The 13872-nt window shown below is 37.4% G+C and overlaps 1 protein-coding gene across 1 annotated transcript in view; it reads left to right on the forward strand.

Moving 5' to 3' along the window:
• The window catches only part of DOCK4 (dedicator of cytokinesis 4), a 474863-nt gene that overhangs the window by 368651 nt on the left and 92340 nt on the right, over window positions 1-13872 (forward strand). The window contains exon 26 of the mRNA XM_024757836.1: window positions 11787-11885. Coding sequence (XP_024613604.1) covers window positions 11787-11885 — 99 coding nt within the window. The remainder of the gene's footprint in view (window positions 1-11786; window positions 11886-13872) is intronic.

The raw sequence follows: 13872 nt of genomic DNA on the forward strand, positions 1-13872 counted from the left end.
ATCCATCGAATTGCTTGGGGAAGTGAGAATAGTGAAATAGAGCAATAGCAGCTGGGGGTCCTGAGTTCTGATTCTGAATTTTTCACTATGACTAGTAAGAATCTTAATTTGGGGTGGGGTGAGGGGGGCTCAGTTTCCTCAGCTATGAATTGAGAAAGTTTGACTTGGTAACTTCTAAGATGTCTTCAAGCTCCACTATTATGAATCTAATATAACATGATTTATAAGAAATATTAAGACATAATTTGTGTGATAGTTCATTTGTGTATATATTTATACGTGTGTGTGGAGAGCGAGAGAGAGAGATACGTAGATGGATGGATTGGTACATAAATTGATTTCTATTTAAAACTCACATTCAATTGATCAAACATTTGTTTTTTTTAGGTCTGATTAAGAACATTCTTCCAAATACCATTTGCAAAAATGGCAGTAGATGCTATAGTTTTCACATATAGATTATTTACAAAAATGTCAGCCTTTTCCCATTATTTTTACAAATTGTGCATTAGAGAACCCCTGTCTTAAGAATGTTTGCCTAGCCCCTGATGAAAATAATTTTTGTTTTTACTTAAAAAAATAAAAAGTCCACCCTGGCTCTCCTGCCAGAGTTGAATGCTTAAGGATGGCCATCTTGCATTGAATTTTATTTTCTCTGCTTTCAGAGCTAAGATTTACCTGATTCCTTCTGCCAAGCCCTGGGTTTGGAAGTAAAGTTAAATTCTTTCTTTTAACAAACTAAGGTTAAAGAGAGTATGAAAAAACTTTCTAAAATGTGTAATAGCTGTACTGCCTCATTAAAAGAAAAGAAGAGCAAGCAGTTAATTTCTCATGGTCAGATGGAATTTCATGTGTAAAATGCTGCCTACCTCATAGGGTTGGCTTTGTGTATTTAGCTATTATTTGGTTCATAGTAAATGCTCAAAACGTCGTTTTTTCCTGAAAACCACTGGAGTTCATTATGGGTTTGAAAGTTTGGGGGGTTTTGTTTTGAATTTTTTTGTTCTGTCTTTTCATGTTTTTCTGAACTTTTTATTTTGCAATAATTGTAGAGTCACGTGCAGTTGTGAAAAATAACATAGATATTCCATGTGCCTTTTCTCCAGTCTCCCCAATGGTAACCTCTTATCGAACTATAGAACAGTATCACAACTAGGCTATTGATATTAATGTAATCAAGATGCAGAATATTTCCATCACCCCAGGAATCCCCCATCTTGCCCTTTTACAGCCAAACTCACTTCCCTCCCATCTTCACCTCCTTCTTAAGCCTGACAACCACAAAATCTATTCTCCATTTCTATAATTTTGTCATTTTAAGAATGTTGTATTTGAGTCACTTCACTGTACGGCAGAGATTGGCACAACAATGTAAATCAACTCTACTTCGATTAAAAAAATTTAAAAAAATATTGTACGTGGGCTTCCCTGGTGGCACAGTGGTTGAGAATCTGCCTGCTAATGCAGGAGACACGGGTTCGAGCCCTGGTCTGGGAGGATCCCTCATGCCGCAGAGCGACTAGGCCTGTGAGCCACAACTACTGAGCCTGCGCGTCTGGAGCCTGTGCTCCGCAACAAGAGAGGCCACGATAGTGAGAGGCCCGTGCACCGCGATAAAGAGTGGCCCCCGTTTGCAACAACAAAGCAAGCCCTCGCACAAAAACAAAGACCCAGCACAGCAAAAATTAATTAATTAATTAATAAAACTCCTACCCCCAACATCTTCTTTAAAAAAAAAAAAATGTTGTACAAATAGAATCATACAGTATATAACCTTTTGTGATTGGCTTTTTTTTTTTTTTCTTAAGTCAGTGTAATCCTCTAGAGATTCATCCAGGTCATTGTGTGTGTGTGTATCTATATATAATTTGTTCCTTCCACTTAGTCAGTAGTTTTCATGGTATGGTTGTACCACAGTGTGTTTAACTATCCCCATTGAAGGCCATCTTGGTTGTTTCCAGAATTTGGCTCTTACTAACAAAGCTACTATAAACATTTGTGTGCAAGTTTTTATCTAACCATAAATCTTCATTTCTCCAGGTTAAATACTCCCAAGAGTATGACTGCTGAATTGTATGGTTGTTGCATATTTAGTTTTGTAATAAATGGCCTAACTGTTTTCCCTAGTGGGTGTATCACTTTACATTCTCATATACACAGTGTATGATGAATGATCCATTTCTCAACACCATAGTCAGCACTTGGTGTTTTCACTTTGAAGAGTGGAGAGGGGATGGGGGCGTTCTGATAGGTAGGTAGTGACATCTTATCATGATTTTGATTTGCATTTCCCTAATGGCTGATGATGCTGAACATCTTTCACATATTTGCCATCTATACATCCCCTTCAGTGGGATGTCTTTTTATGTCATTTTACCATTTTCTAATTGGATTGCTTTTTACTCTTGAGTTTTGAGAGTTCTTTATATATTCTAGATCCTTGTCCTTCATTGAATATGTGTTTACAAATATTTTCTCCCACTCTGTAGCTTGTTTTTTTCATCCTTTTAACAGGTCTTTTGTAGAGCAAAAATTTTCATTTCAATGAAGCCCAATTTATCAATTTTTCCTTTTACAGATCATGCTTTTGATGTCAAGCTGAAGAACTCTTTTTGTCTAGCCCTGTATCGTGAAGGCTGTCTCCTAGTTCTTCTTTCCTAAAAAGTGTTAGAGTTTTCTATATTACATTTAAGTCCATGAACCATTTTAAGTTGATGTTTGTATTATGTCAGATAATTTTAACATCTCTATCACCTCAGTGTTGACATCTCTTGTCTTTTTTCATTCAATTTTATATCTTGATTTTGGGTGTGATGAGTGATTTTCAATTGAAATCTGGACATTTTTGTATTATAAGACTCTAGATCTTATTTATACCTGTCTCAGGTGGCTTTATGTCACGTGACTTGGCAGGGTAAGGGGTTGGGTGCCAATTCATTATGGCCAGATAGAGGTAGAAGTCCAGGTTCCTCGCATTGTCTTCACTGACACAGGCCAGTTGTCATGAAAGTCCCTGCTCCCTATCTTGCTGTCCGCTCTGGAGAGAGATGTTGGGTGCCTCATCACAGCGTTGTGAGGATGGAAGTCCTGGCTCCCCATTTGGCTTTTGCAGGTGTGAGAAAGGCCAAAGTGTTTTGCAGAATTCAGCTGCAGTAGAGCAATGACTGCTAAAAGTTGTTTCTTCTTAAACTGCCCATTTCCTGATCCTTTGGCCCAAGAGAATAGGCTTTTGGGGGGGATTTTCTTTGCAGTAGTTGGTGTTTCAAGACGGCCAGCTTCTTCGGCTCCAGGGGTGGGATATATAAGGCAAAAAGAAAACCGAGAGAGCTCAGCACTATGTCCTTCCTTGGGTCCAGGGTCTCTAGCCAGTCTTTTCTTTCCACCTTCCAGAGTCGTCTTTTGTTTGTTTTATATATAATGGAGGGGTTTTAGTTGTACTTGGCAGGAGGAATTGGGAAAAACATATATACTCCACCTTCCCAAAAGCAGAAGAAAGGCTCCTTCATTTTGGTTTTGATGGTAACATTTCAACTGCTTCCTGGCAATACAGCTCGAACACAATTCTAAAATTATAATGGCAGAGCAAACAAAATCATAGGAAATGCTCCATGTGGTCAGAGACTGCCCGAGGTCAAAAACTTTTTCAAACTGCTTTGTATCCATAGGCAGGGTTGAAAGTACCAAATTTCTCTGGGACATGCATGGCCTGTAGGGCTTCAGAGTGTAATAATCAGTGCAAATTAAGAGGCTTGAGAAGGCAATGCATGAAGCTCGTGGATGGATTTGGGCAGGCAGTTTCATCGTCCGGCGTGCTACAATTTTAGGAAAATCACGTAAAGGGAAACCTTCCCCCACGTAGCTATGTTGTGCCCCTTGCTGTGTGAAAAACCAAGCTCACTCTAGGTATGTGGGATGAAGTTTGCGAGAAAACATGCGCTTAAATTATTTGGCACCTTAGTTTTATGCTTTAAGGCTCTTCTTTTTGAGTCCTCAGGCAGACCTGGTTTGAATCCTACTCTTCCCTTTGATTAACTACGCATGCTCTTGGGCAAGTTACCTAGTATCTTTAGCCTCTGTTTCTTTGCCTTTAAAATAGAGAAAAAAATTGTACTTATTTCAAAGTTAGTGTGAGGGTTTCATCAAATCTGTAAAAGTGTTTAAACAATATATCAGTACATTTTAGCCGTTAGTAATTGTGGTAGCAACTGTGGTCCGTAATATTATTATTATTATTACAGAAGTAATACCTGTATTACAGGTATACAGGTATACAATAACAACACCACTTATTACTTCTGTAATAATAATAATATTATTATTATTACAGAAGTAATAAGTGGTGGTGTTGTTATTGTTACGGAATTAACCAAAATCAATTACATACTTACAGGTATAGAAAAGAAAGGTGGCTTTAATCAGAATGCCGGCAATCTGGGGAGATGGTGGACTCAGCATCCCTCAAAAACCACCTCTGAAGATTCTGCTCAGCCATGAAAGGGTTTAAAGGGAAACAGGGTAGTAATCTCAGTTCATCATTGAGATGCGGGTCACAGTCATTGCCATCCCCAATGTGTGCAGGCTTGTCAACTCCCTTGTGATCTTCCTCTGGATGTTATCTTGTTCATACAGTTTGGTCACACATTCTGTTCGGGAGATTACTGAAGGGAAAGCTAGGGAAGAGATCTGGTCATCTGTTAATTACTTATTCTTCATTTCTACTTCTTTGATGTACGGAAAGAACTGACAAGTTAGGCAAGGTATTGTGTGATTAAAAGATTTGAAATGTGTGCTTGGGCTGGAGATGAGTAGAGCATGGAGGTCCCTGGTTTAAAAGTTAGTTACAGTATAGCTTTGCTAAAGTGACAAGAAAAGGGGCTTCCTGCTCTTATAGCAAACAGGGCAGTTTCCTGTAAAGAGCGCTTACATTGTAATGAATTCTATGGTGAGAAATATGTTCTGGTCATTGACAAGGTCATTTCTCTGGGCACTGAAGACCTGTCTAATTTCTTCATCATTTTCTCTTATTTAGAGAACAGGCTTTCTGAATAGGGAGTCTTTACATGGCAGTCCTACACTGAGCACCCTTCAGTCTTTACAGAAAAGGTGCCCACAATAAGCAGACATAATGTAGGTAAAAGTTGGTCCCACAGTGTGTCATGGTGAAGTGTTTCAGCTCTCTCTGAGTACCACGGCTGTCAGCCTGCCTCCCAGTAACACCAACAGGACGATCGGCTTCCACTATTGTCATAATTCCAGGTAATAGTAGCCTTAGTTTTACTATCTAAAAGGATTGTACTTTTTGTTCTTCTACCAACTGCTCTTTTAGGTTTAAAATACTCTCTCTGGCTGGAAAAAAAAAAAAAAAGGCAGCACCATTGTAATCGGTTCCTTTCAAACGTCTAATTGTATGTGGAAGCAGATTTTATAAAGAGGCATACATGGCTGTTTGTTCACACCCTCAAACTAATTGGACTCCAGAGTTCCTTACAAGTGATAAATGCTTCTTTTCTTAGCACATAATTCTGTTCAGCACCATTTACAGTGCAGGTGACCCAGTTCAGCAGGAGCCACGTCTAAGATATACTCCGCATTTGTTGAAAGTTTTTGCGCACCATGGGCTGTGGTTGGGGGAAGGAGAAGAAGGCAGGAGAATTCTGTGAGATGTTTCTAAATTGTGGGTATGTATAATAGAAGGTTTCTTGAAGACTGTTGTAGCTGTCTAATAATTTTATTCACAGTTATTGGTGGAAATGCCCAGTATGCTCAATCTAGTTGTTAAATGGATGCAAGCCACTATAGCATAGAGTTCTTTCTGACGGTGATTTGTACATAAAAAAGTTCCAACACTAAAATGAAGTGAATCTTGGCCAACAGTGTTTTTTTATTTATTCTTTTTAATAAATTGTGAGTCTAGGGTTTTCATGTAGACACTTAAAAATCTCTTAGAAACAAAGTTACATTACGGGTAAAAAATACTGGACGTCCAGGCCTCTTAACAGGGTTAAATGTGCTTGGAGTTCCTAAATTGATGAAGTGAATAAATAAAATGACATTGTACAGTAAATATTGGGATTGACAACATGTCTTAATTGTGCCAAGATTAGATATCGGGATGACAAGTTGTTTGCATTGGGCCTAAACCAGATGTGACAGATATAAATAGGTAATGATATGGATTCAAAGAGGTATTCTCCTAGGTATGGTGACTGTAAAGATTTAATGAAAGTCTATTCACTTTTGAATAATTTTTATTATTGCTAAAATTATTAAAAATAATGTCATTTAAGATATTTCACAGAATGTATGTTGAAATAAATAAGAATATTGATCTAGTAGCTGCATTGGAGACAGTGTAGATAGGATGTAGAAAAACTAAGAGATGAAACATTGAATGCATTTCTACCAACTAGATTTACATTTTCACGTCAAGACATAAGAGAGGCTAAAAGGTACAGACATTGGTTATTAACAGACAGATTCTTATATATCTATTTGTATTTGAAATATAACCCCCAAGCTCAGTTATATTTCCTCAATAAAATAAATCAGTCTCTGAGCAGCAGGAAGAAGAGCCAGAGGTACCTAGGTTAACACCCCAGCTTCACCATTTTCTGACTGTGGAACGTGGGATAAATATTTATTAACTTTAACAGATCTCACTGTAACGTTAAGTTAATAGTGTCCACCCAACAAGGCTCTAGTGAGGGATAAACTTGATAATATAATCAAAATACAGCAACATACACATAGTTCCATAAATGATAATATTGTCATAATGTCTTTTTTTTTAAAGTTTAGAGATATAATTGACATGCAAAATATTGCATGTGTTTAAAGTCTACAGTTTGATAAAATTTTGACATAATATATATACCTGTGAACCTTCATCACTATCCAGATAATGAACATGTCTATTACTCTCGCAAGTTTCTTTGTGCTTGTTTGTATTCCCTCCCTCTTGCCCCTCTTCATTACCTCATCCCCAGGCAACCACTGACCTACTTTCTGTTACCATAGATAAGTTTGCATTTTCTAGATTTTTATATGAATGGAATCATACAGTATGTGGTTATTGTCATTGGTTTTTTGGGGGAATGGGGCAGGAGGAGGGCATTTTGACTTCTTCAGTATAATTATTTGAGTTTCATCAATGTTACTTTGTTTATCAGTAGTTCATTTCTTTTTAATGCTGAATATTTTATTATATGGTTATGCTATAATTTGTTTATTCATTCACCTGTTCGTGGGCGTTTGGATTGTTTCTGGTTTGGGCTTTCTGTTCTATTTATCTATTTTTCTGTTTGGACATCAGTAACACAGTATCCTGATTACCTTAGCGTTATAGTTTAGTTTCAAAGTCAGGTAGTCTAAGACCTTTAACTTTGTTCTTTTTCATAGTTGTTTTCATTATTCCAGGTCCTTTGCACTTCCATATGAATTTTAAAATCAGCTTGTCACTTTCTGCCCCCCAAAATACCTGCTATGATATGGAGTGGGATTGCATTGAATTTATATATCAATTTGGAGTGAGTTAACATCTTAACAATATTGAATCGCCCAGTCTATGAACATAGTATATCTCTCTATTTATTTAGGTCATCTTTAATTGCTCTCATCAAGGTTTTGTAGCTTTCAGCAGATCTTACATATATTCTGTCATATATATCACTAAGTAGTTCATATTTTAATGGTATTATAAATTATATTATTTTAAATTTCAATTTCTAATTGTTCATTTTCATTATGCAGAAAATTGATTTTTGTACACTGAACTTGTATTCTTAAACATTGAGTAACTCACTTAAGTAGTTCTAGTAGCTCATTGTAGATTCTGTAGCATTTTCTTTGTACACAAATATGTTGTCTGTGAATAAAGACAGCTTTTTTAAAATCCCTTTCCAATCTGTATTTCTTTATTTCTTGTTCTTGCTTTATTGCACTTACTAGAACCTTCACTGTAATGTTGAGTAGAAGTGGTGAACTGTTTGAGTTTGGGGATGTCTGAAAAGTCTTTATTTTGTCTTTGTTTTTGAAAAATTTTACTGGGTAACAAATTCTTGGTTGACAGTTGTTTTCTTTCAGTACTCTAAAGATGTTGCTCCACTGTTTTCTAGCTTGTATTGTTTCTAGTGAGAAATCTCTCATCTTTATCTTTAGTTTGTATTGTTTCCAGTGAGAAATCTCTCATCCTTATCTTTCTTCCTCTGGATATAATGTGTCTTTTTTTCCTCTCACTGGTGTTAAGATTTTCTCTTTATCACTGGCTATCAGCAATTTTACTATGTTGTGCTTTGGTGTAATTTTTTTCATGCTTTGTATGCTTAGGGTTTGTTGAAATTCTTTGATACATAGGTTTATGCTTTTCAAAGAATCTGAAATTTTTCCCCCTTATTTCTTCAACTACTTTTTCTGACCCCTTCTCCTTGAGGTCTGCAATTACGTATATATTTTGCTACTTGAAGTTGTCCTAGAGTTCACTGTGCTTTTTTCTTCTCTTTTAGTTGTTTTTTTTCCCTCTGTTTCATTTTGGAGGATATCTACTACGCTGTCTTCTTCTATATTGTCTGTTGACTGAAAAAAAATGCACAACCTAAAAGTTGAGAATTATGTTTTATTCAGCGGACTTACTGAGGAGTATAGCCCCAGATGGCAGCCTCTCAGATAGTTCTGAGGGACTGTCCCAAAGAGGTAAGGGAGGAACCAGGATATATAGGAGTTTTTACTGAAAAAAAAAAAAAAATGTAGTCGAACATCAAAAGATTATTTCTAAATACAAAAAATAGACATCTCAAGTAAACGATTTTAGTGCTTTTTTATGTATGAGAAGATTCAAGAGTCTGGGCTTATTGAAATTATTCCTTTGATGTGCATCTTAACTATCTAGGACCAGTATCCTGTTTTCTCCATCCTGAATTCCCCTCAGGGTGCACCATCAGGGGTGGCTGTAGTAGATGATGACTCAACAGCCTTTGTATACTGAAACAGCAGGTGACATTCCTTGTCCACAGTCTAATCTGCCATTAGTCCCATTCAGTGAATTTTCATCTCATACATGACAATCTTCATCTCTAGAAGTTTAATTTGGTTCCTTTTGAAATCTTACATGTCTCTAATTAACATGTTCAGTCTTTCCTCAAGCTTCCTGAATATATAGAATACAGTAATTAAAAACGATTTTAATGTCCTTGACTGCTAATTCTATTATGTGTGTCGTTTCTGGTCTGTTTCTATTGATTGGTTATTTTCTCTTCTCATTTGTTTCATCATGTTTTTTCCTATTTCTGTGTAAGCCTAGTAATTTTTTATTGAACGCCAGACATTGTAAATTTTACCTTGTTGGGAGGTGAATTTTTTTTTAATTCCAAAAAATATCTTTGACCTTTGCTGTGGAATGAGGATGGCAGTTTCTTGGGGACTGTTAGATTGTTTCAGGTCTTGCTTTTGAACTTTTTTAGGTAGGATCAGAGCAGCATTTATTCTAGGAGTAATTTTTCCCCACTACTGAGGAAACGAGTACTTTTAGTACTCTAACTGATGCCCTGATGCCCTATTAATAGTGAGGATTTTTCAGTCTGACTGGTGAGAATAAACACTATTCTCAGTCATATATGAGCACCAATCGTGTATGAGCTCCCAGTCCTTTCAAGTAGTTTCTTCCTAGCCTTGGGTTGTTTCTTCATACACATACACTAAAATATTCATGATTGTGCCCTTAAATTTTCTATTTCTTGTGTTAAGTATCAAGGGTTCCTTTGTGCAGTAACAAAGTAATATGTAGAGCTTAGAGGGTATTTCTGCCAGCCCATACTGATTAGTTCTTAAATATTTGCCCTAAAAGGTATGTAGGGATAATTACTTGTCATATCTGTGTGTTGCAGATGATTATCCACATGCAAGGAGCCAGCTTGCATCTCTGGTTACCCTGACATGGCCATTAAGTAGCATCCTCAGGCCTCCCATGGCCTTGGTGGGGATACGTTTGACTGTCCTGACTTAGCTGCCTCTCTTGGTAAATCCGATTACTCAGGGCTTTTAGTCTCAGATTTTACATGTGAGCCTATAATCTTTTTCCGTGTAAACTCAAAGAAACCAATTCCCAATTAAACTGAATTTCTCTAAATCCACAGTCAATTACCACTGATTACTTCTCCTGTTGTGCTTGTATTGTTTTAAATGTAACTAAAAGTAGATAAATTCTTTGCTGAGCAAAAAAGTTTGCATTTGAAAACATAATATTTTAAGTTAGAAATGCATCAGGAAATGCAAGTGATAGCAATTTTATGTCTTCAAATCTATGGATGCTATATATATATTTTGTTTTTCATTATTAATTTTTAAGATTTGGACTTTGTAGGAGTCAATCACGTAGCACCCAAGCACAAAAGGATCACAGTTAACTTAAACTGTTCTTAGACTTGTGATTGCCAAGGGGGAGGGGAGATGGGGGAGGGGTGGGTTGGGAGTTTGGGGTTAGCAGATGCAAACTAGTTTATACAGGATGGATAAACAAGGTCCTACCGTGTAGCACAGAGAACTATATTCAATATCCTATGATAAACCATAATGGAAAAGAATAAGAAAAAGTGTATATATATGTTCTGTATTACAGAATCATTTTACTGTACAGCAGAAATTAGCACAACATTGTAAATCAACTAGACTTTAATAAAATAAATTTTAAAAAATAATTAAACTGTTCTTAAAAGGAGATTGAAACAAACATTATGCAATGTATGGCTTTTTTGACACCCAACAAGTCAGCAGGTGAACACTGATGAGCTGGAGAAGGTCATGTGAATTAAAAAATGGAGCATGAAGGTACAGGAAGAGCTTTGGAGTAGAAAACCCCAGGAATAACTGCAGCTCTGCCAGTGTCTAGCTGTGTGACTTTGGGCAAGTCTTTTAGCCCACCAAACCTACATTTTACTTTCTTTAAATTAGCATTCCCTGTGTTGTACAGCAGAAATTAACACAATGTTGTAAATCAGCTATACTTCAATAAAAAAAAATTCATATTATACCCCCTACCTTATAACACTGATATGAGGCTCAAACAGTATAATGAACGAAGACATAGTAAATGCTTAATAAATGGTCAGGAGCCTCAGTACCTTATCTTCTTTAAGTGTGTGGAGTTACTTCCCTACTGAAAAGCTTCCACCCAAGTTAAAAAAAAATCCACTCTAAATTTTATTTTTTCATTATTTATTTATTTTTGGCTGCGTTGGGTCTTTGTTGCTGTGTGCGGGCTTTCTCTAGTTGTGGTGAGCGGGGGCTACTCTTCATTGTGGTGCGCGGGCTTCTCATTGCGGTGGCTTCTCTTGTTGCAGAGCATGGGCTCTAGGCGCACGGGCTCAGTAGTTTTGGCACGCGGGTTTCCGTAGTTGTGACACATGGGCTCAGTAGTTGTGGCTTGCAGGCTCTAGAGTGCAGGCTCAGTAGTTGTGGCACACGGGCTTAGTTGCTCCACGGCATGTGGGCTCGTCCTGGACCAGGGATTGAACCTGTGTCCCCTGCATTGGCAGGCGGATTCTTAACCACTATGCCACCAGGGAAGTCCCCACTCTAAATTTTAAAATGCATGTGTACCAAGTAAATGGTAATCATTACAGGGAGAAATTTTACTGTAATATTATGGTTAATTTAGATTAAGACAACATCATAGGGTAAATTTGGATCATAGTGGGTTTTCTTTTCAAGTGTTCTATTTGAGATCAGTTGAAGGTAAGTTACTGATTTTTTTTTATGTACTTACTAAAAAACACGCTTCCTTTTTTTTCTCTTAGGGGGAGTTTGTTGCTTGTCTCTTGTCCCTGTTACGGCAAATGACAGATAGACATTATCAACAGCTTCTTGATAGTTTCAATACGAAAGAAGAACTAAGGGTAAGTGGCATTTTTTAAAGTGTCTAATATATCTTTTTAGTTTCTCTTGTTCTTATTCATCATCATTCAGATGGGTTTTTGACACTTGCTTTACCTGATTCCATTAAATTCTGTTTTTTATCAGATTTCTGCACAGATTTGCTCTTCTGTCTTGATTCTTTAAAATTTCTGTACTCAAGCTAAGCAATTAATTCTTATTTTGGAGAAGCATATAGGATTTGAAATGCCTGCCATCAAAGTCCAGTAACCTAGAAACAGAATAACAGAACGAATGAGACAAAAGCAAATAGACTGAGTCTAGTTACGTGGACTTAGAAATATTGCCTTAATAGCAGATAAGGGAGTATGTATTACAATATTAGCTGATTTCATCCCTCTAAAAACACAGTGAGAAGTTCTGGCTACAACATTCTGACTAGGGAGGCAGAGCTGTATTTGCCATTCTCTGTGGGCTTTGGTCTAATCAATATGCTGTGCTACTCTGACAGTGACATTAAATGGAAGATATTGATGCTGGGTTTGTAAAAATCCAATCCTTGCTAAGATTTAGGTGACTTTAACACTTCCTTCATGGTGTTCACTAAAACCTTAGAAGCTGATCGTCCTCAGTCACAGGAATGACCTATCTTCTGTCCGTATTTACTTTTATTTCTCTTCCATCGCTTCAGTTTCTAGACAGCTTCATACATAAACATCAAAATGGAAGGGTCACTTAAGTACTCTTTCTCGGATGGGACTTGAACCCAGCCAAAACTCAGATTGGGACTCGAACCCACGGTCTGGGACTTGAACCCAAGTCACCCGCAGATTGGGACTTAAACGCACCGTCTCTGACCTAGGAGGGGACTTGAACCCACTGTCTTTTTTTTTTTTTTAACAACTTTATTGGAGTATAATTGCCTTACAATGGTGTGTTAGTTTCTGCTGTATAACAAAGTGAATTACTTATACATATACATACATCCCCATATCTCCTCCTCTTCCATCTCCCTCCCACCCTCCCTATCCCACCCCTCTAGGTGGTCACAAAGCACCCAGCTGATCTCCCTGTGCTATGCGGCTGCTTCCCACTAGCTATCTATTTTACATTTGAACCCACTGTCTTTTAATTGAAACTACTCACCTGGTATCAAGACTTACTGAAGCTCAGGTTCTTTTGTCTCAGAAGAGAAAGAAGTCAGCATGAGGCAAAGCTATAGGCCAAGAGTGAGTTTATTAGCATAGGATGCTTGTGAGAGATAGAAGCTGGCCAGCAAGGGAGCATGGCCCCAAGAACAAAGAGGGCTACACTTTTATAATCAAAGAAAAAGTGGGGAGGGGAGAAGACGACCTTCTTCCTCATTTTTGGGTAGATGTCAAGGCTTACATCATTAGTTCCTCCTTTGACCCTCTATGGTCTAACCGGGACTGTCATGGCACTATTTAAATCATATGTGTATTAGCAAAAGGGTATTAACATATACTTAAACATGTTAGTTCATCTCATATCTTGGTATAATGTCCCCCTTCACCTGGTTTCTTTCCCCTTTCACCTATATTCCTGTCTTGGCTACATGCAGAATGCTACTCATCAAGGACCATTAATTCCCTGACTTCGTGTAACATGATTCAGATCCCATACCTACTGTCTTGTGTTTTAACTATCAGGACTTGTGGCTTGAGTGTGCCTGGCCCTTGAATGCACCTGCTCTTCCTAAAAGGTAGTATAGATTGTTGCTAGGTTACTGGATTATTTTGTTGAGTGGTCATTAGCTTACAACAGTCTCCCAGACTTCCTTAAAATTCCCTTCCCTAGTGGGATTGCTAAACAAACTATTTAATTATCCTACTCTTTCCCTATCACTTGGGAATGGAGAATTATAAGACAGTGGTTATAGGCACAGTGTAACGTTTGCATGATTACAAGCCTTCATAGTGCCTTAGAGGAAGATTTCTAGATTTTTTTCAATATAGATAACGCATAGGGATCCCTTATCTTTGACTTTTA

This window comes from Neophocaena asiaeorientalis, unplaced genomic scaffold (genome assembly GCF_003031525.2).
Source record: "Neophocaena asiaeorientalis asiaeorientalis breed wild unplaced genomic scaffold, Neophocaena_asiaeorientalis_V1.1 scaffold116, whole genome shotgun sequence".
NCBI lineage: Eukaryota > Metazoa > Chordata > Mammalia > Artiodactyla > Phocoenidae > Neophocaena > Neophocaena asiaeorientalis.